At 41.7% G+C, this 21,223-nt stretch overlaps 3 protein-coding genes across 7 annotated transcripts; 2 read left to right on the plus strand and 1 right to left on the minus strand.

Moving 5' to 3' along the window:
* The first annotated feature begins 3,602 nt into the window (after positions 1–3,602).
* Positions 3,603–9,030, plus strand: nfe2 (nuclear factor, erythroid 2). 3 transcript variants are annotated; one of them, XM_047579837.1, is made up of 4 exons: positions 3,603–3,775; positions 5,668–5,731; positions 5,859–5,996; positions 7,486–9,030. In XM_047579837.1, exons 2-4 carry the CDS (start codon positions 5,684–5,686, stop codon positions 8,770–8,772), a joined length of 1,473 nt encoding a protein of 490 aa, XP_047435793.1. In that variant the 5' UTR covers positions 3,603–3,775; positions 5,668–5,683; the 3' UTR covers positions 8,773–9,030. The 3 variants fall into 3 exon arrangements, with proteins under 3 accessions (XP_047435793.1, XP_047435801.1, XP_047435811.1); XM_047579845.1 differs by lacking the exon at positions 3,603–3,775 and adding an exon at positions 4,869–5,556; XM_047579855.1 differs by lacking the exon at positions 3,603–3,775 and adding an exon at positions 4,869–5,520.
* On the minus strand, positions 8,941–13,167 carry hnrnpa1b (heterogeneous nuclear ribonucleoprotein A1b). 3 transcript variants are annotated; one of them, XR_007112403.1, is made up of 11 exons: positions 13,002–13,167; positions 12,339–12,455; positions 12,081–12,227; positions 11,783–11,993; positions 11,601–11,687; positions 11,393–11,497; positions 11,180–11,314; positions 10,968–11,099; positions 10,818–10,884; positions 9,160–9,226; positions 8,941–9,077 (listed from the first exon to the last, which is right to left on the minus strand). XR_007112403.1 is itself a non-coding variant. In XM_047579882.1 (10 exons), exons 1-9 carry the CDS (start codon positions 13,011–13,013, stop codon positions 10,829–10,831), a joined length of 993 nt encoding a protein of 330 aa, XP_047435838.1. In that variant the 5' UTR covers positions 13,014–13,166; the 3' UTR covers positions 10,348–10,659; positions 10,818–10,828. The 3 variants fall into 3 exon arrangements, 2 of the variants coding, with proteins under 2 accessions (XP_047435838.1, XP_047435825.1); XM_047579882.1 differs by lacking the exons at positions 8,941–9,077; positions 9,160–9,226 and adding an exon at positions 10,348–10,659 and having other exon boundaries at positions 11,610–11,687; positions 13,002–13,166; XM_047579869.1 differs by lacking the exons at positions 8,941–9,077; positions 9,160–9,226 and adding an exon at positions 10,348–10,659 and having other exon boundaries at positions 13,002–13,166.
* A 483-nt stretch (positions 13,168–13,650) lies between these two features.
* cbx5 (chromobox homolog 5 (HP1 alpha homolog, Drosophila)) lies at positions 13,651–19,247 on the plus strand. Its single transcript, XM_047579895.1, has 5 exons — positions 13,651–13,839; positions 14,296–14,465; positions 15,213–15,441; positions 16,259–16,359; positions 17,488–19,247. Exons 2-5 carry the CDS (start codon positions 14,335–14,337, stop codon positions 17,627–17,629), a joined length of 603 nt encoding a protein of 200 aa, XP_047435851.1. The 5' UTR covers positions 13,651–13,839; positions 14,296–14,334; the 3' UTR covers positions 17,630–19,247.
* Positions 19,248–21,223: the final 1,976 nt, after the last annotated feature.

The following is a 21,223-nucleotide window of genomic DNA, read 5'->3' on the forward strand; positions in this document are numbered from 1 at the left end:
TGGGAAACATTTGGAAACCCAGACTGATGGGGATTTCCCTCTATCTCACTCCATAAATTACATCATTGTTTGGCCTTACTGTAAGATATTTTTGAGGCTTGAGTTTCAAATAATTCTGGAAAGCAAATAGTGCGCTGCTTTTAGTTAGCAGCAGAACATGTATGGAAAAAGGACACTATTTTGACATGCATCCATAACAGCTCTGCGGGAAACCATGAAATGTTGCAATACTGCACCATGTTGACACAATTCAGCCGCTAAGATTTCCAAATTGTCTCGACTATAGAGGAAACGACTGTGTGCTTGAACTACCTCATGTCCGAAGCTAGAAAGAATGACTCAAACGCTGCTTCTCCGTCGAAGTCAAACATGTTTATATGTGTTTTTTGAATAACATCATAATGAGGATGATGACTGGCTGGGCACAAGTTGAATGATGAATCAACATGCTTTTACATGAAGAATTAACAACTAACTGGTGCATAGTAACCATTCTAATGATATATTTTAAATAAGATGTAAAACACATGTAAAATATATGCAGCTACACTTTATAGTTATAGATGTTAACTGTTCAACAGGCCTATATATTAACCACATATAAGCCCGTATTTTGTTTGCAAAGATTATGTAGCAGAAATTAATACAACGGGATTATTTAGAAGTGAAATATTGTGATAGTATGGGCTGCTCCCCTCTGCCCAAGCGTATGCCAGCAACCACAGCAGTTAGCAGTTCCCTTCCTAAGAACGTAGCGCTCCTTTTATCAGCGTAAAGCAGAGCTTCCGCCAGCCAACATCCTCCTTTCCCTCCCTGCGTCTGTATTTACCAGCCAGCCTTGACATTCACTCTCATGAACTCATGGGCCCGATTGCACGTATATGGTTATATACGCCACCCCCTACACAGCCTCTTAAGGAAGAAACAGCAACAACCTGGAGTACCCCCTGTATGAAATGCTTTATTGTAATCTTCTTTTCCAATGCCTATAATAAACATGATCTCAATGTACGGTTGCAAAAAAAAATGAAGGTTAGATAAATAGTGCGAGGATATAATCAAGAAACGCAACACTGTGGTTGCAAAACTTAATCTGAACATCTTGAGATAAGCATTTGCCTGATTGAGACATTCAGAAGAATGATGCTGCATGTTCAGGTTCCTCATTTCTCTTTTCGGTCGTGGTAATCTGTGACCATCATGACAACAATGGAAATGTTACCAGTGAATCCCGTTTCTGTCTGTTTGAGGATTCTCCTAGAGTGCAGGAAAGAATTATTATTTCACCTTTAATAGCTAATGCTATTACACAGCTGATCTTATCGTATATTAATTAAACCTTGACAGTGAAAACATAAGTAAAATGCTCTTGTTCTTACATCTACCCTTGTAAATATTAATTTAAGAGAAAAGTACTTCATCTCCCCTCTCTATTTTTTTTTTTTTTTTTTTCCTTTCCCAGAAGCGGACTCCAAAAATATTCCCTTTTTTGATACCACAACCCAATGCACACACTCATTTTGTTTGGTTGCGAGGTGGTTTTTCCACTCATCTCTGATACAGTTTTCTGGATGCAAAAACAAAACCAAAGATGCCACAACTCCCCCATCTTTAATGAACAGGATAAATGCCACGGATACACCATTACACGGAAGGAGGCAAAGAACAAGACGCGAATGTGTTTAACCGTTCATTTCAGATTAGGTTTAACGCACCCTTGTAAAAACTCCTGTGGTCACTGGGAGAGTTGACTGTGGGCAGTTTCCAGCAAACGTGTCCGGTCTGTACTCGAAGCCGAGCTGTAGAGCAGAAGTGCACAATAAGTAAATTCTGACAGCGTTTGAGAGGTTCAAGCGGGCACGGAAAGCAAAGATGTCAAAGACTAATTGAAGCAAACAAACACAAACAGGGAATGTGGGCGTTGACCTGGGAACTGTGTCCAGATTCAAAACTACTGTGGTCGCAGTAATAACAGGGTGCTCTTTGGCATGCCGTGGCAGTGGTTGAGTCAGGGGCTGGGTGCTAGGAACTTGGGTTGGGAAGTCCCTTCTTTGATTCCTGGTAGACATTCACCTTTCTTGACTTTGTCAGCCACCTACTTTTTTTCCATCTTTGAACAATGACACAAAAAAAAAACATTATGATTTATATCTCAGAGGGATGTGATGTTGTAGTGGGTCAGGCGAAAATTTCCATGTTCTCACGGTATTTGAATGTGCAGTGTACGGTGAAAGCACTGTATTACCGTTGTGCTGAAAGTGTTTCGCGTGCACTTATCATGGACGTTGCATGTGCGCTTCAGTTATGTTCGTTTCGGTTATCTAATTAGTTAACAGTGTAAAAGCTATGAGGACAGGGGAGACATCTGTTCTCAGCTTCGAAATGCTGAGAAATTCTGTCGCGCCGTGCTTATTAGAATAAACCGCTTGCATTTGTTGCACAATGAGGGAATGATTGCGTATTTTTTCTTTTTCCCTTGAACGCAGGCAATTCTTCAATGTGTTGTATGGTACACATGCACGGCCTTAACATGTAGGCGCTGCCAAAGAATCTGCACTGACAGATGCCTAATTCAGTACGTCCATGTGATTTGTTATCATCAACCAGTGCTCTTAAAAACTTAAATCCATCCATTATGTCTAACACAATGTATACAGTAGCGGGGTCAGTTACAGAGAATGGAAAGTCGTCAGTATTTCATGTGATCCAGATTAGTCCTAAAATCATCACTGACACTGTTAAGCCATCTGTTATGTATCACAGAACCAGATAATGAATACGTATTACTCCAAGAAATAATAAAAAAACAAAACATCTCTGTCATAAGCAATTGTGTGAAAGTTGTTGCACAATGAGGCAGCTCCGCACAACACATACCCATTGTGAGTTCACTGTTCACAGTGCTTCAGATGAGGGCAATGAGGGGATTTTTTGTTAAGGATTTTAATGGCCACTTGCTATGTAAGACACGCTCCCCTCCATTCTCCCCCTGCTCCTCTCTCTCCCTTGGCGGTTGCTCTGCCAGATAGAGGAACAATGTAGTCTTTCTTACCTGTCGGAGGGTGTACATTCCATCTCCGCTAAACTAAGTCTCAATCCTGCCTCCAAACCACCCCTGCTCGAACAGGGCCCTCACTGCAACGCCGGCTCAGACTCCAGGTGCTCCACATCACACTCCTCATACCATTCGTTTTGGGTGGATTTTGAAAGGACACCGTTCTTGTACGGTTTGGCCGGGAAAGAAACAACCATACGGCTAGTTTTCACTCACTTTTAGTCATTTTTTAACCTGATCCTTTCATGTGTATTGTCATTACATAATTAGACTCAAACTTGGCTGCAGCTTTTTCGGATTTGTAAACATCTACCTACTATAGTGAGGACTGACAGAATGATTGCCGTGGTGCATGCCAGACTGTTGGTTTGTGGTTTGTCATGTGGGCAAAGGGGAAATTTGGAGGTTAGGGTGCAAGTGTGCTATTAAGGATACAAGAGTGCAAAAAATTGTGTGGGTGCTTTACAGGAAGATTGCGTTTGTCTGTACAGAGCCATCCCATTTATGCCGGTGGCTGTATGTGTAGCTGAGGAGAGAGAGACACACACACACAGTTGAGGAGATAGAGCAGGAGGCCTCATGTGTTTTACTTCTTGTGATCTCTTAAAAGTAACAGCACTCAGTATTTTTCTTGTTCTTACGTCCAGGATTGTGCTTCACGTCTGAGGTTTTTCTTTCCTTTATTCATCACCTGTTGAAGACGCAGAGAATGTGGCACAGGTATGTTCATTCACACTGATTTGTCTTATATTCCAAAGCTATGCTGAGGGGAGTCTGTATTGAATTAAGTGATTGTTAAAACAACACATAGAGACATCACAGAGCATCATTTATCAAACTGCTCAACAATGAGATTATACAGCCGATGAAACTTTTATTCACTTAAATTGTAAGAAGTGCACTTAGAGTAACGCAGATTTTCATTTAACAAAAAAAAATCACTTACATTTTACTGATTTAAAATATAAAATAATTATTGATTTCCCTCACAGTGAATAGTATAGAGTTCTGATTGTGAGTCTTAACACCTTATTTTAAATAAACTAGCACTGCAATAGAATATAATAGTTACAATATCATGTTTCAGAACATTTACACAAACTAACTACTGAAATGATAATATTACATATTGAATGTAAAATTTTTTAGGCATTTTTTTTTTAAAAAAAAGCTTAATGAGATTTGTGAATAAAAACTTTGAAAAAAGAAATGGGAGCACATTTGATTACAGATCATCCTGGTTCACTTCATTTATCTCACTGTGGGATAAATTAAAGGATTATCTTATCGCATCTTATCTTTAATAGAAACAAATACATGCATTATACTGAGACATGGCACATTCCTTTCAGATAAAAGCAATTTTAATTAATTTGGACCATTAATTCATGCCACACTCAAAGATATAAAGTGCATAAGATACAATCTATGGCACCACACTGCCGTTTGTTACAACGGTCTAACTGTTTAATTTCAAATAATTATAACTTCAAAGTCAACCACTCCCCAACACTGAGTACAGGCCGTGTCATGACCACAAAGTGCCTTCTGTATTATTGTCAGTGGAATAGCCTGAGGATGACAAATAATGACGTCAGTTTTTGCTTTTATTGATGGAAATACTTGTTGCTTGTTTTTTTAAGATTTATTGTACCATCAAGGATGCCATGTAAATTCTAACAATGACATTTTCACTGAAAGGTTAAAAAAAAAAGACAAGTACTTGCCAAGTAAAGCAATTGTTTAAATCCAGGAGTATTCCTACGATTCAATTAGTATTTTTCAAATTTTTAAAAGGGATCATACGCACACGCAGATATATGTCATTGGGCTACATAAAGAGAAGTCGTATGCTGCCGCATCAGTTAGACACACTAGTATACTCAATATGGGGTCATTAATTCAGGTTTAAATCTATGGACAAACAACTTGCAACAACTGATTAAATAACACAGGCTGCGCCACATGCCTGTGTGTCTTTGCATGCACTGACATACGTATATACAAACGTCTGTATATGTATATACAGTGGCTGATCCGTGGATCTGTAATTTCAATTCAGCTGAAGTACTGCACTGCAACAGTGTAAAGTCTCATCTCATCTTCTGCTACTGCTTCTCGTCACCAGGGCTGGAACAGCAAGTCTTTTATTTAAAAATAAAAGATCAGAAATAAAAGCAGAACAAGCTACAACTACCGTACAATGTCTAGCTTTGTTAAAGGAGCCTAACAAATACTGCAGATATGTCAGCCATGCACCAAAACTTCCAAAGCAGCCATCAGGCACCAGACTGTGTTAGAGCACGCTGTTTTCCCGCAGATTGTCTTATCAGGGGTTGGCATGGCTGCACCCTGGGACAGCTGATGGGAGGAGTCACATCAACTGAACTGAACCCTTTATGCGTCTCCAAAGGAACCTTCACAGGACCCACTCATTTATTTTGCACCAGCGGGTCTTTAGATATGTAATGTACTGTTAGAAATTCATAGTTGAACACAAGGTGTGACTAAACGGTTCACATATAAAGGATTTTTTTTTTATATTGTAATTTCTAGTGTGTTATTGATCAGTAGCTGCTAGTTGGTAATAACATGTTGTTGACTTTTTACAGCAAAAGCCTGTCCTGAATGTGTTCAACAGCCAACTATGTGCTCCCTCTGAGGAGAACCTGCGAGGTACGTTTGTCTAAGAGCGAGGAAGCAGGCATCTGCTCACAGTCGAGTCGAAAAATAAGTTTAAGACTGACATTATTATCATTATTAATATTCTAATATTTTACATAAATTGTCTTTCCAATTTAAGATAGCGGCTTCTCCGGGCAGGCTGTGTGGGGGAGTGTCGATGCCAACTAACTTCCCTGGAGTCAGGTCCCATGGAGTTCCTCAGGACACAGAGATGGATGTAGCTTGGCAGGAGTTGATGGCCATCACGGAGTTGCAGGTAACTGTGGCGCTGAAATACATTATTCAGTTGCAAAATGTCACTTCACTTATCATGTCCCATGTAACGTGCAATTTTTCTTCACATTATCACAAAACTGGAGGTATAATAATGGAGTTTTTTGTCAAATACATATACAAATAAAGACACTACACATTTTCAATGTACACTGTCGCCTTTAAAGGAATAATTTTGTGTTCAGACACATTTGTCTTTTTAATTCCTATTTACATGATCCACATTGTCACAGTAATTTCAGGTGAAGAGGTAAAAATATTTAATTCCAACTTTATGGGCAACAATGTAATTAAAATTAAAAGATAGGAAAAATGTGCTTTTCTTACAGTTTTAGAAGCCATGTTTTTTTTTTTTTTTTTTTAAATTAAATGAAATCCAGACAAAACAGACACAAATGTGGAAATGATTAGAAAACGGGAAATAGGTTATTAACAAACATATTGCTTAGCAGAATAAACTTAGGCTTTAATTGATTCAATAAAACTTTTAAAAAAGTTGTGTGGTAACATTTAAAAACCAGCGTCTCGTTGAAGCAACAGATTGGTTCCTACTAAATTCTCACCTGTCCACTGAGAAAAGTTACTGAGAAAAAATGTCTGTATGTTTGCAGTGTAAGCCTCGCGTGACTGCAAAAATATGGTCTAGAATTTTTTATTTATTTTTTTTTAAATGCCTGCGACCTCATCACAAGAGTCTGTGTCTGAAGTGTGCTAAGAGACATCTGGAGATGCCAGTCAGACAAGTATTTTGGAGAGGAGAGGTTCAAGTTGAGCTCTCTGGCCACAGTTATCCAAAAACTGAGGAAAAATCACATTTTAATTAAAGGAACATAATGTTAACCGTTCAGCACTGAGATGGAAATGCTGTGTGATGCTTTGGGTTGTGTGGCACTAGTGGGACATGAAACCTCACGTGGATAGAGGGAAGAACACATTTAACCATTTAACCAAATAGCAGCACATTATGGATGTAAAAGTAAAACTGTATATATGAAGAAAGAAAGAAAAAAAATATTTTTTTTAAATAACTGCTTTTTTTTTTCTTTGTTGCATTTATGTAAATTCCACATTAATGTACTAATGCACTAGAATTGCATTGCTTTAATTCCATAGAATCATATTTTTTTCTACTGACACACACCCAGGTGATGTGGGCAACAATGGTCTATTTGAGTGATAGCAGGATGAAGAGATTGTGAGAGGGGACATGCTGTGTGTTGCTTGTGGCCCCCTGCACGGCACAATAGCCATCTGTTTCCAAGTGAAACATGATCACTTCTTTGAGGGCCCTTCATAAGCCATGGGTGGCAGGCTGAAGTGGGGGCAAACTCTCCCTGTAGCAAACCAGACGCATTGTGAAAAAAGGGGTGTCCCAGAAACGAATTTGATAACTGCCCTCGGTCATTTCACTGCCGTTTGTGTGACACGGACGTTTGTGCATGTCACTCATAGCTCATGACGTTCTGTTGCAGGAGTTTGAAGTCCCCGGCGAAAGCTCCTATGAAACAGCACAGTACCAAACCATGGAGCCCATGGCCCCTGCGGGAGACTATGGGATGGCTCAGACCCACCCGGAGCCTCCTCCTGCTGCTGCTTGTGAGCTGAGCACTGCTGGCGCTTACGATAGGTGCTATTCTGAAGAGGTGCCTTCCTGTCATCGTCTCGGCAGCAACACAGAAGCGATGTACGGAAACTCTGAATCTCATCTGAGTCAAAGAATGCTGCCCATCTCCTCTCAAACACAGCCCTCTCTCATGGCGCACAGGGAACAGATGAACATGTCCGGCACTGGTCAAGGTCACAGGAGAACCAGCACCTGCCTCTCTCAGGGTATAAATCGACACATGCTGTGGACTACACATGGACAAAGCGCACAGGCGCGCTCAGGTGAAGACCTGGAGTCGGACTCTGGTCTGTCTCTGGGTTCCAGTCCACCTTTGGCCTCTCCGGATAATCCCGTCGGCTGTGCACCAGGTTACCAGGGCGTAGATATGGGCATGACGTATAGTGACGGTGAACCAGACAACATGACTGAGCATGCCAGGAGGGCGCACATGCATTACTCAATGGACTACCAAAATCAAGCCCACCCGTACTTACATTCGGGGGTTCATCCGTCTTACTTTTCACCCCAGACCAGTTTATCTCACACTCAACCTAACAGTCTGACTACGCGGACAGGGAAGCTGCAGGGCCCAGCCGCTTCGAGTGACCTCTACAATAGTTCTGCAATGTCCAGCAGAGGGAGCTCACAGCTCAACATGTACATGAAACCGCATGGAAGCCTCACCACTCCCGCCCCACTGAGCAGAGACGAGCGGCGGGCCATAGCTTTGAAAATCCCCTTCCCCATGGATAAGATTATCAATCTTCCTGTGGACGACTTCAATGAGCTCCTGACACAGTACACTCTGACAGACACACAGCTAGCACTGGTCAGAGACATTCGACGGAGGGGGAAGAACAAGGTGGCGGCCCAGAACTGCAGGAAGAGGAAGCTCGAGAGCATCATACACCTTGAAAGAGAACTGAACCAGCTGCAGGCCCAGAGAGAACACCTGGCGCAGGAGAGGCTCGAGTTTCAGCGCAGCTTGGGTTTCATCAAATGTCGCCTCACAGACCTCTACTCAGAAGTGTTTTCACACTTGCGAGACGAAGCTGGTCAGCCGTATTCTATAGATGAATACTCCCTACAACAGACACCGGATGGTAAAATTTATTTGGTACCTCACACAATGCAAAAGGCAGAGCAATGCTGAAGAACGGACTCATTTCCACCCAACTGTGCCAACATAAAAGTTTAACTTGCTGGAAATTACATGTGTAGTTCATGTTGCGCTTTAATCCTCTTGGTGAACTTTCCTTACATGTATCAACGGACACTTTTCATGCTTTCGTCCCCGTCAATTGACTGAAACCACACCACATGGCTTTATAAAAATATTTTATTTAAAAAAGTAAAAAAATATATATATTAAACTGCACAGCAGCCTCCAGTGGAGTGTTTTTTTTTTTTTTTTTTTTTAAGAAAATCCTCAGCACCAACATTGATTGTTCAGCCAACCTGTGGAAAGACAGAACCGGGTTAAATAAAAAAACAAACAAACTGAAAATGTGATGACGTGCAGCGTTTTGATTATTTGTACCTGAGTGACTGCACTGGAAACTGGAAGGGAGGCTGATTTTTTGGGGGGAGAGATCATGTGTGGATACCTGTAGGGCAGAAACACAATCTGTAAAACACAATCAACACACACAAAATAAATGCTGAGTTCATTTTATTCACAGCATGCAATACGTTGGACCTCTGTGTACATTTAGAGAGGTCAATTTTACCAGTCAACAATGGTCCAAGTCACAAGACTGTTACAGTTATTTCATTACTGGGCTACAAAACTCACTACCAGCTACATGACAAAAGCAAGATATACACCATCAGTAGTTGAGAAGTCTGGTCTTACCTACAGACAGCACCTTAAGCCTTTTGGTAGCTGCTGCCTGCTAGCCTCAGGCTTCTGTTCTCACTCTCCCCTGCTTCAATGATCCTGGCGATGGTTTTGCTACTTCTCTCCCTCAGCTTGCTTCCATGGCTAGCCTCAAAGACTTTGCATGTAAGCTAGCATCCTCCAGATGATCTTTGCAGTTTTCAGTGTAGAGTCTGTACCAAGTGACGGGGTGTTTGTGACGATAGCACCTCTCCTCATTTCTCAACCAGTACTGCATACGTATCGAGTCATGGGAGTATGTAGTGACTACTCGCATCACACGGGCTTTTGCAGAGTCATGATGTGAAACGTAGCCCTCACCCGCTATGTGCAGGATCTAACAGTGAACCCTCCCTTGCCGTGAAGGATCTCAGTCATCCAGGTCATGGTATATCCAAAAAAAGTTGTTTAAAAAGCAACTGGACTTGTTGAGTTTCGAGAAGAAATTCCACCACTCATCCGAGTTGCTTCTTCAGACTGGTAAGAGGTTCGAACAGGGGACTATGTGGGGGTAAAACCCATCAGAAACTGGAGCTATTGGCTGGTTAGGGCACCATTTATAGGAAGGGGACAGGGACGAACAGTTCCCTACACCCCCAAACGACAGGTAAGCATCTAGCCGTTAATGGAAATGAATTGCACCATTTTCTGGTCAAACAGGTTTCTGATGTGTTACACCCACAAACTTCCCCATTTAAACCACAAGTTCACACCAGTTCGTAGAACTGAAGAAGCTACTCAGATAAGTGGTCAAACAGCTTCTCAAAACTCAACAAGTCCAATTGTATTTCTAAACACTTTTTTGGATGAACCCTCCCTTTCCCAAACCACTCAAGAAGCTAACCAGACTTTAAAAAACTGAAAGATGGTTTATTTGAGCTTCATTTGATGCAGTTACAAATAAAAACCAGATCTTAAGGTCTACATAAAACCTCATTGGAATGCTTGCTTTCCAGAAACACATGTGATAAAAATAATAAAACACAAAAACAAAACGATTAAATGAAGGCCCTCCATGATTCATCTACTGTACATCTCTTCTTGAAGCAGCTGTAACCTGCCACAACTGTTTGGCTGAGCAGATTTAGGAGGTAAACCTGCAGCTGCCCTGTCACTTCGCTTGCTCCCCTCTCCTTGCTCTCCTCTCCTAAGTACTCAGTCCTGTTGAACAATATGGAACAACATTGTTAACTGTGCACTGACTTTTTAATGGCCTGACATCCAGAGTCAATTAATCTGCACTTAATGTTTCCCTGCAACGACAAACTCTGGTTTTGCAATACAAAATTAACATTCCAGGCATGCCTTTGAGGTCTTACCGCTTCACGTCTTAAAATCGTCCCGGACGGCCATAGCCACCATTGTTTGAGCCACCGCCGTAGCCACCTGCGCGCAATAACAATTACCTGATTAACACAGAGGGGAATTTTAAATACTTTAATCTGGCGTTTCCATTTTAAGAGCCTTACCAAAGTTCCTGCCACCGCCACCTCCGCCGCCAAAGTTGTTCTTCATCGGGCCAAAGTTAGAGGCCTGAGGGTCGTAGTGTCCCATGTTATTGTAGCTGTTGCCACCTCCGCCGCCACCTCCACCACAGTTGCCTGCAATTGACAATTTGCCCAACTTTGTTCATCTCCTCCAGAGCACACAGGACATTTTAAAGCTCGGCTGAAACCCTTACCATATCCGTTGTTGTCGTAGCAGTTTCCACCATAGCCTCCGCCGCCACCTCCACCACCCTGGTTGTAACCTTGGTTATAACCACGGTTACCGCCATTATTATATCCGCCGGGTCCGCCTGGGCCACCTCCATAGCCTACAACGAAAAGAAACTGAGTTCCACGTGTACACAAATTTAAACAGAAATAAAAGCCTGACAAAACGTACTACTTACCACCATCACCACCATTGCAGTTGTACGGGCCGTCTCCGTATCTGCCCCTGCCACCTTGGTTGAAGCCTCTGTCGTAATCGTATGGCCTTCCACCGCCGCTGCGACCTGCAAAGACGTCGCGCACAGAGCATTAACTCTAGAAATGGAGTTTAATGTGCCAACATAAAATGCTTATGTTGCACATTTTGTATCCATGAAATGTGCCTACCTCTCATACCTGCACTCTGCATCTCCTGCTTTGTGAGGGCCTTCCTCACTTCACAGTTGTGACAGTTGATTGTGTGGTACTTCTGGACTGTAGGGAAAAGGGCAAATGCATTTAACACTCTGGACAATGAAGATTCTTAATCTGGCTGCAAAGGACAAGGAACCATTGACGTCCGCACTTACTGACAATCCTGTCGACTGAATCGTGATCATCAAATGTGACGAAAGCGAAGCCCCTCTTCTTTCCAGAGGTACGATCGGTCATGATATCGATAACCTCCACTTTGCCAAACTGCTGAAAGTAGTCCCGCAGGTGTGACTCCTCTGTGTCCTCCTTGATGCCTCCTACGAAGATCTTTTTCACTGTTACGTGGGCACCTGGTCTGTTTGAGTCCTGTGATTAAAGACAATTGTTGTTATTGTAACTAATCACAAATCCCAGGTGCAGTTGCAAATCACAGACTCCGCAATTTCAACATACCTCCCTGGAGACGGCTCGTTTGGGCTCGACCACTCTCCCATCCACCTTATGGGGGCGAGCAGCCATGGCAGCATCAACTTCCTGTACTGACGAGTATGTTACAAAGCCAAAACCTCTGGACCTCTTGCTGTTGGGGTCCCGCATGACCTGAAGACAGATGGTTTTATTATTCTCAGCTCTTGCCTTTTAAACACACAAAACGCACAGAAAAAAAATGTGATATTCCTAAAACCTTACATATGCATGAAGCCTACTTACCACGCAGTCTGTAAGGCTCCCCCATTGTTCAAAATGAGCCCGGAGGCTTTCATCTGTGGTCTCGAAGCTCAACCCCCCAATGAACAGCTTGCGGAGCTGCTCCGGCTCACGTGGGACCTGCACAATAGACAAAGAATTTAGCATCCGGGCATTTACGGCAATACTCGAAACAAAAACAATGTAGCGTTTCTAAATAAACAACTGCAGCGTCCACAGCAAATCGCTCCATCAACATCGCTGCGTTGATCCTTTAATAATCCCTCTCTACGCCACATTAAAAATCAGGACAGGGTGGAGGAGGGTGACATCGCCGCCATTAAAGCGATAAGTCTGATCAGATCGGATGTAATAGCTGCGGCCGGTAGCTAGCTAGGTGCAATTGCACACCAAGATTACATGCTAATAAGATATATGTGCTTACTCTACATGATCGCGGACAACAAACGTTGCATGAAACTCCTGTATTTCATAACCAGCTAACCGCCTGGACAAAAGGCCACGAGGCCCAGCTGCCATAAGATGGCGGCCTTATAATAGGAAGCCACTGCAGCTGCGACAAAAACGCAGTCAGACGAGTGTTGCTCCAGCAGCTTCGAGTAGCGAATACTTCAAACATAATGCGAGCCGAAAACGAGACAAAAGCATACACTGGTTAATACTCACGTCTTTCGACATGTTTGCAGGTATATCCTTGAAGACTCCTTGTGTTCCGACTGGAGAAATGTGATCTGCGTCAGACAAGCGACCCTGGGCTCCCACTGTAGAATAAATAGCGAAGGATACGCCTCTCTCGAGCAGCAATTGGTCAACACTTCCCGCTGCAGTCTGTCGTCAGCCGTAATTGGACTCTGATTGGACTAGAGTCAATCAATCACTACTTGGCGTCCAATCACCTGTACGCACACTTGCATTGCTTAAAAAAAAGAAAAAAAAAAAAGAAAATGGTTACGGATATTATGGATGAATATCCTGAGAATTTGTCCCGACAGGGAAACCACCACAAATTGGACAAAATACACAAAACACTCAATATTTTTTATTTTTTTTATGTTAGTGTTGGTAGACAGAGCCGCTCAGTGGTTTATCGGTAACGACATGGCTCCCAGAAAACACGCAATATAATAAAACGCATATATATTTATATTATATAGAGACATTATACATGTACGCACACGTATTACAAAAAAAAAATAAACATCTGTAAACGAAGTCGTGGTTAAACCGTATTTCTAACCCGATATGTAGGTCATCAGCTGACCGAGGGGCGGGTACATCCTTTGTGCGCGCATTTAACGCGCGCTTTTTTTCCCCTTTCCTTTTTCTTTTTTACGCAGCTCATACGGCACCTTTTTGTCATCTAGCTACATGCTAACGTAGCTCCAACATTAACCTCACAGGCTGCTGCTGCTGCTGCTGCTGGTGGTAGTGGTGGTGGTCACAAAAGACCGGGGGTGATCGCTGCTGTTGACGAGACAGAACCGACGGCCCAGACATCCAGAGGGTGAGCTGCTGTTTATATATCACCATGCTCCGTGTCGCAGGAAGTTTTGATCAGTGGTTTTGTGTCAAGTTGTGCGGCTCCGTGAGGCGTTAGCTTTCAAGGCTACCTGTGTTAGCAGGTTTGCAGTCGATGCGCCTTGGTCAGCTAGTAGCTGAGCGCAGCACCGCATCCATGTGTACGTTTTCTGGCCGTGTTGCCTTAGTCTTCAGAGGGTGAGATGCGTTTAATACGCCTTTTTGCATAAAATCGGTTTCTCGTACCTGCTGTGTATTTAATAAACAGTGATGGTCTTGGTGTACGATAGCCACCTAGCTAGTCGAGTTAACGTACCGACCAGTGCCTTGTATCTGCATTGGGGTTAACTTTATTTAGACACATGCATGAAATTTATCGGCTCAAAATTTGGGAAGAGCTATTTTCCTTAACACTGGCTTCTACCCTTTCCTTTTTGGACAGGGACGTGCAACCGCGTCGTGTTAAGCAGCAAACTTTGCTATGGGCAAAAAGTCTCGCGACGAGGAGGCCTCATCCTCTGATGAGGAAGAATATGTTGTGGAAAAGGTGCTGGACAGGAGGGTGAATAAAGGCCGGGTTGAGTTCTTCCTGAAGTGGAAAGGATACTCAGAGTAAGTAGTAACTGCCCGTTCACTCCAGATGCATCATCAGCACTGATCTGTGTGTGATCCCACATCTAATGTCACCAACAATATTCCCCTTTTCATCTTTGAGTGTATTGGAGGTTTCAGAAATAACGTGGCCTGTGTGCCATTAGTGGTCATTGGGATGTATATCATTGCTAAATCATGCAGTTTTCCCCAACATTATCCAGCAACGAGGAGAAACATCCCACGCCCCCACCCCTCAAAAATAAATAAATAAATAAAATAAATGAACCAAAAACAACTATAATGTATAAAATAAACGCATGCGTGGATATGTGTGTGCCAGATCATGAAATTACTGTCGGAAGAATGAAAGAGTAAAGGCACCATACAAACCATTACACTGAGATCGTACGTTTACGTCATCTGCTCTCACCCTTAATGTAGTTAATAAAATAAAAAAAGGGCCCCAAATAATCCAGAATATATCCTCATCCTAATGTATCCAGAGTAAGCATCTGACAGAATATAGCGTATTTCTTCAACGTGCAAGAAAGGAAGTCATCTCATTCAGCCATTGTTTTTTTTTTGTTGTTGTTTTTCTTTTTAAACCGTGACCTATTTGACTGACGTCTAAACAATTCAATGTCGGTGAAAACCTGGCGGAGAACACTTAAGATGCCCTGTTACGTTTTTGAACATGACTTCAAGCATGATATGGTAATGTAAATGGTGTTAATGCTGCTGACTCTACACTGTCATCTTCCTCAGTAAGCACAACACGTGGGAGCCAGAGAAGAATCTGGACTGTCCTGAGCTCATTTCAGAATTCATGAAGACCTACAAGAAAAGTGGTAGCGCGAGCGCTACTACACCCAGCAGCGGGCCCAGCAAATCAAGCTCAAGCTCCATGGGACGCTCCAAAGATTCCAGTAGCTCGAAGAAGAGAAGCTCGGACGATGAGGAGGAGGGTGGAAGTAAGCCCAAAAAGAAAAAGGAGGCAAGTATGGCAGGATTTATTGCTGATCTTGACCATTTTACATGCGAGAGTAACTCCACTGTTTAAGTTGATGGGCGCCAGTATCTAATGTGACTTGCACCATAACTGTGCTCTACCTTTTCATATAGATGTGGATTAGCTGCAGCTAAGTTTTTTTTTCTTCAATTGTTAATGTTTAATTAATGAAATCAATAAGAAGAATAGTTTTAAACCTTACCGTATCCATGGGTAACTCCAAGCATTATTTTCAAAAGGTTGCTTTTGGAACGTAACATTGAATCTACATTATTTAGGTTTATTGGTTAAGGCCCATTCGTGTAGTTTCAATGCAGCCCCTTGGATTTGTGGCAACAGCTACTGCCAGCTTATAGTGTAACAATGCCCCCACCCTTCTTTCCGCACTTCTCAAACAAACAGCGTAGCAGAATAAAAGGGCAACAGGCCTGTTGTGAAAGGGGCTCCTGATGCACTTTTCAGTCGCTGCCAGTTTTATTTGGCGCACAGGTAACCAACATTAAATCAGCGGATTTGTCCTAAAGTGGAGAGTTTCCCAAGAGAAGCCCGGTTATATTTCTGTGTGGATATCATTTTTTTTGGTAGAACTGTAGCTACATGGTGTAAATGCACGCCTTTTCAAAAAAAAATATAAATAAAAAATTCCTTAATGTTCTTCAGTATTTGAAAAAATAGTTTACAGTTTAAAAATTCAGGGTTGTATGTGCGGCTATAACTTTCATGTTTAGCTTACCCCGATAGGAGTTTCAGGACACCCTGATGTACTACACAGAAGTATTTATTTATTTTGTGTTTCTTTTAGGAGGAAATTCTAGTTGCTCGCGGCTTCGAGAGAGGACTCGAGCCAGAGAAGATCATCGGAGCAACTGATTCTTGCGGAGATCTAATGTTTCTGATGAAGTGGTAGGTTTTATTTATGTGGATCTTAAGATTTTAAAATGGTTACATGTTTACTTTACTGTCCAAATAAACAAGCTAAAATGAGGGTATCTTTAGTATTAAGTCACAATGCATGTGGTCTGGTGCAGAAATTAGTAATAAGCTTAAATTATACCTTGTTGGTCAAAACTGCAGACAGGCCTTACAGAGCACCAGTCTGAGTATGATGAGTGAAAACTTTCATGCTTATTATTTTTTTCTTTTGTAATGAACACCAGGAACGGCCCATAAATGTCCTCCATTGGTTTTTAATAAGGTGCTTACTATTCATATGTCTGCTGTGGCATTGGTGCTTCTCTGGTTCCTGGTTATTGACCTTTGGTTGGCGAGAATGTCTGCAGTCTGTTCTACTGTTGCATGCAAGTTGTAACGGCGTGATTCTTGGAAACGACGGCTCTTAGTGTGTCGTACTGAATACCAGCAAATTACCCATTAACTGCGCTAACAGCCTAGCTGTCCAGTCGCACACAAACAGTAACCCACACCATAAAATTTGATGTTATTACATATTATCCGGATGGATATGTCTAATATCCCATCCCAGGGTTAAACCGAGCTAATGGTTGTACCGTAGCTGTCACTTATTTAAATAAATTAATGTGGGGAAGTCTAGGAAAATGTATAGATGGGAATTGATTTTAAGGATATTCACTGGCTATTGCTTCAGTGTTGTAAAATATTTGGTTTTAACTTATTCTCCTGCTAATAGTAACTTGGAAAAACATCCACTCAAAGCAGATCTTAAGTTTTATCTGAGGATTATTAAACTACATTCAAATGCCAAGGCAATTTTAAGAGTCTCTGCATGACTAAATTAAGCATCGGTTAAAACGGTAATAGGCTTTTGCTCATTTGAGATGAGGCTCTACGTCCACGTCACCTTCAGGTTTGCTCTGGAGGTTTCAGGGAAGCATCTCGAGACAATTTGTATCGTTATTGACGCTATACAAATAAAACTAAATTGAAAATACAATCAAAACAGTAATAACCATCCTTTGTAACAGTTCCCAACACGATTGTGTTTTGAAAAGGTGCGTTCATGGAAATCGCTAGCTTTAGAGGTGATTTTAAACCCGGCTTCGTCTCCTGCAGGAAAGACTCCGATGAGGCTGATCTCGTGCTTGCCAAGGAGGCCAATCATAAGTGCCCACAGATCGTCATAGCTTTCTACGAGGAACGTCTCACCTGGCACGAAGACGGCGACAAGAAGGAGAAGGACGCTGTCAGCGCATGAGGGCATTAGCCTCGGGAGGAAACGGGACCTCCTCCGCTGCAGGGACAAACCTTCAGACATTTTTCACACCCAAAACTCCCACTCTTCACATTTCCCGCGTCCGGCAATGACGCAAAGATGACGGACACGGTTGTGTTATCTCCGTACATGCCCCATTGGAGCACAAGGTCCCAGACTGCTGAAAAAGATCCATCCATCAGGAGGGGGAAGCTGTAATAAACGTGGGTGACATCCTACTGGAGAGGGTTTCTACTGTTCAGTCTTTTTGTTCTTTACATTCTTTTTATTGTCTTAACACATGTTTTAGTGCTTACAGGATCATGGTTATGTCGATAAGGTATTTGCATCCACGAGCACTGGTAGTTACCTGATGCATCTCCAAGCGCGTCGAGAGGCAGAGCTGTACCATCGAGCTGCGTTAGCGCTCGACGACGCGAAGGTCATTATAGTTGGTGCGTCTCTTTTCTTGAAGAGCCCACTGAGGATTAGACCATAAAATTGATATTCAGGAGGCACCCACCACCACTTTTTTTCCTGACCACATAATCACGTCCTTTTTATTCCCCCCCAAACTTTTTTTTTTTTTTAATCTTGTAGATTTTACAGCTTGTCCTGTCTGCTACAGTATAACTACTCGTACAGAGGACAAAAGCCAATCATGTCTTCACAACGTAGAGATCTCCTTGTGCTTTTTGTTTCTTTTTAAATTGTAATTTTAATGTCTTAATTCCGAGTTTTAAGTATGAGCATTTGTGTGGTGTTTTTAAATTTCTTTACACTATCAGCATTTTAAGAAAAGGACAATAATTTAAAAAAAAAAATCTTGCTCAGCTTTCTACCTTTCTTTTTTTAATTACCTTTTTTTTATTTTCATTTTAATTTTTCCTTTGGCTTTTTTTTCGCAGTCTAGACAATCTTCATTATGTCCAAACAAAAATTAAACCAGCATTCGCACCAGTCACTAGAGTCTGCCACCTTGTGGTTAAAAGATGTGAACTTTCTTGACTGTACCCGGTGTGAGTGATGCAGATCTAATGGTTTTCGATCTTTCTAAGTGTAACGTTGACTGTAACAGTGATGAACGGTAAAATACACTTTCCGGCCCGAGTGTTAATTCTTGGTATCATGGTTGTATTTATTCAAAACCAGTTTCCGATTGGGTTTGTCATTCTGGGTTTTATCGTCATGAGTCATTTTTCGCTGCCATTTGAAAGAAAAAAAAAAAAAAAAAACTAACAAAATAATAATAAAAAAAACCCTGACCCTTTCCGATACCTGGTGAGCCACAGTTAACACGGGATGGATGCAGTTTTTGTAGTTAGTTGTGCTCCAGCATGGACTCTCGGGACCAAATGTTTAGAGACCTGTTTTTCTTTTTTTTTTCCTTTCTCTCTCTTTTTTTTTTTTTTTTTTTCCTTTTATCCTGCATCATGGCTGAAGATGTCCCTTGATATTGCATAGATTTTTGTTTTTGGTGTCCCTTCCTTTCATTGAAAACATTTTGTCCCCCACTTTTTGCCAGTGCAGGATTTTTAAAAAGTAGACTATTTCTTGTGTGAATGAAATGTTACAAATATGTGTACAGTAGCACCCTTTAATAAACATTTTCAATGTTAAAGGTGGTGTCTTTCTATTATTATTTTTTATTTTTTTTTAAAAAAAAAGGTGTATAAATGGAATAATTTAAAATCCTATTTCCAACAATGAGAATTGTTTAGGAGGGAACACGTGCTACGCTAAATCTTAATTTGAAACTAGGGTATTTTCCTTTATTGAAGTCGGGGACGAAATGTATCTGTCCTGGGCAAATTTTAAAAAGCTCTGCGTCGTGTTATGAGGTGGTTTGTTTAATCTCAGCCCTTTGTCAAAATGAGACCAGTTTTTAATCAGCCGCACCAGCTGCTCTTGCCCAGCAGATGGCGCTGTTAAACAATCCAAATACAAAGGTCCTTCCTCCATTTTCATGCTAGTCATTCTCAGCCATCTCAGCCCCTAAAGCTGCTTATTACACCAACTCATAAATTGGTGTTTATGAATTCTTATGCTTCTTTTTTAAGGGCAGCGAGTCATGTTGTGTTTTTTTGACGTCACATGTTTCTCAGCTGCTGAACTCATGCTGTGGAGTGATCTCTCAGATTTAGTTTTGGAGATTCTAGAGGCACAAACAGATACAGTATGTCAGGTTGAATTTTATATATATATATATATATAAAATAAAGAGGAACCATGTCTAAAATAAATTTTTATCTTTTGGCATTTACAGTAAAAAGATAAAGATAGAAAATAATGGAGAGAGGGAGAGAGCGATATGCAACAAAGGTCACATGTGAATGGGATCATTATGGTTCATACATGGCTGGTGCCTTAAACCCGTAGGCTACTGAGGCAACTCGCTTCAATTTGATGTAATGGTGCAGTCATAAAAATGACTGAGTGTAAACGCCATGATTTTAATGACAAACTCAACACACAGAGCATGCAATTCTGTAGCAGATTTCATTTTTTTTTTTCATTTACTTTTATAATTTAAAATCTGGACTCCAAAATGTGTGAACGGACCACAGTTGGTCTGAATCTGACCACTATGACAGGAAATATGATTTGTTTATTATGATTAAAATGTCATTTAAGAATAGTGTGTCTAAACAACTGCATAGTCACTCATAAACTGCAGCGAAGGCTGAGTCTTCTCTCGCCGACCTTTTTTTTGTTCTTTCTCTTGCTGCCTTTTACAACGACTCCCTTTGACATGCACACACACACACACTCACACACACACAGTGGTGCTCGGCTACGTCTAAAGCGATGGAATTTTCCTCGCAAAAAAAAAAGGCTTTTACTCTCCAAATGGAATGCAAAGGTCACTAGTAAATATCCAGCCCTGGGGACCATTAAGCTGGGCAAAGGGAGAGAGCAGCAGGCTGTTTTATGGAGCCTGGAGCTGTCTGCTGAAAAACCCGAACCAGGGGGTTTGGTCGGGAAAACCACCGGCACTCGCGGGAGATCTGCCAGTGGCGTGTGGCAAATACAGATGTACAGGCAGTTCAGGTACGTGTTCAACAGCAACAGAATAAAGCCTCACTGTAGCAAAACATCTGGTTTGATGGACGCTGGAAACTATTTTTTCTTTATAAGTTTTCTTTATATTTTGAATTCATGAATCCCAGATTTTTTATCAGTTGTTCTTTTCTGTTGGGGTAACATATCGGTGACACTCCTTGATGTCAGCAGCCACCCTGAGCAGGATGCAGAACAAGACACAGACACACACACAAAAACAGTTTAGGAACAATTAAACAAAAAATCTAAATCCGCATAACGTGTATGTATTTATACATATTATACATATACATATATATATATATATATATTGCTTGAATTTATTTATTATTTATTTATTCCTAACAGCCTCCCCTGCACAAACATACTGCCTCATATGAGCAATTTCTAGTGCAAATGAGATCCACAGGGCATTGCCAACAGCAGAGGTGGGTCGTCTTTGCAGCACATTACACCAAATGAGTGTCGGGGGAGCTACTGTGCAGCTGTGGCGAGCGCAGGGACTGCTGCGGCGGGCCTCATCAGAGTTACAGC

This window comes from Mugil cephalus, chromosome 1 (assembly GCF_022458985.1).
Source record: "Mugil cephalus isolate CIBA_MC_2020 chromosome 1, CIBA_Mcephalus_1.1, whole genome shotgun sequence".
Lineage (NCBI taxonomy): Eukaryota > Metazoa > Chordata > Actinopteri > Mugiliformes > Mugilidae > Mugil > Mugil cephalus.

What these genes read in the sequence shown, in the direction of transcription:
- nfe2 (XM_047579837.1), top strand. Translation starts at nt 5,684, where the DNA reads ATGTGTTCAACAGCCAACTATGTGCTCCCTCTGAGGAGAACCTGCGAG. An exon ending in CTCTGAGGAGAACCTGCGAG is followed by an intron (nt 5,732 to 5,858) that starts GTACGTTTGTCT and finishes TTCCAATTTAAG; the next exon opens with ATAGCGGCTTCTCCGGGCAG. An exon ending in TGGCCATCACGGAGTTGCAG is followed by an intron (nt 5,997 to 7,485) that starts GTAACTGTGGCG and finishes GTTCTGTTGCAG; the next exon opens with GAGTTTGAAGTCCCCGGCGA.
- hnrnpa1b (XM_047579869.1), bottom strand. An exon ending in CTACGACAACAACGGATATG is followed by an intron (nt 11,100 to 11,179) that starts GTAAGGGTTTCA and finishes TGTCAATTGCAG; the next exon opens with GCAACTGTGGTGGAGGTGGC. An exon ending in TGGCGGTGGCAGGAACTTTG is followed by an intron (nt 10,885 to 10,967) that starts GTAAGGCTCTTA and finishes TATTGCGCGCAG; the next exon opens with GTGGCTACGGCGGTGGCTCA.
- cbx5 (XM_047579895.1), top strand. Translation starts at nt 14,335, where the DNA reads ATGGGCAAAAAGTCTCGCGACGAGGAGGCCTCATCCTCTGATGAGGAA. An exon ending in AAGTGGAAAGGATACTCAGA is followed by an intron (nt 14,466 to 15,212) that starts GTAAGTAGTAAC and finishes CATCTTCCTCAG; the next exon opens with TAAGCACAACACGTGGGAGC. An exon ending in CTAATGTTTCTGATGAAGTG is followed by an intron (nt 16,360 to 17,487) that starts GTAGGTTTTATT and finishes CGTCTCCTGCAG; the next exon opens with GAAAGACTCCGATGAGGCTG.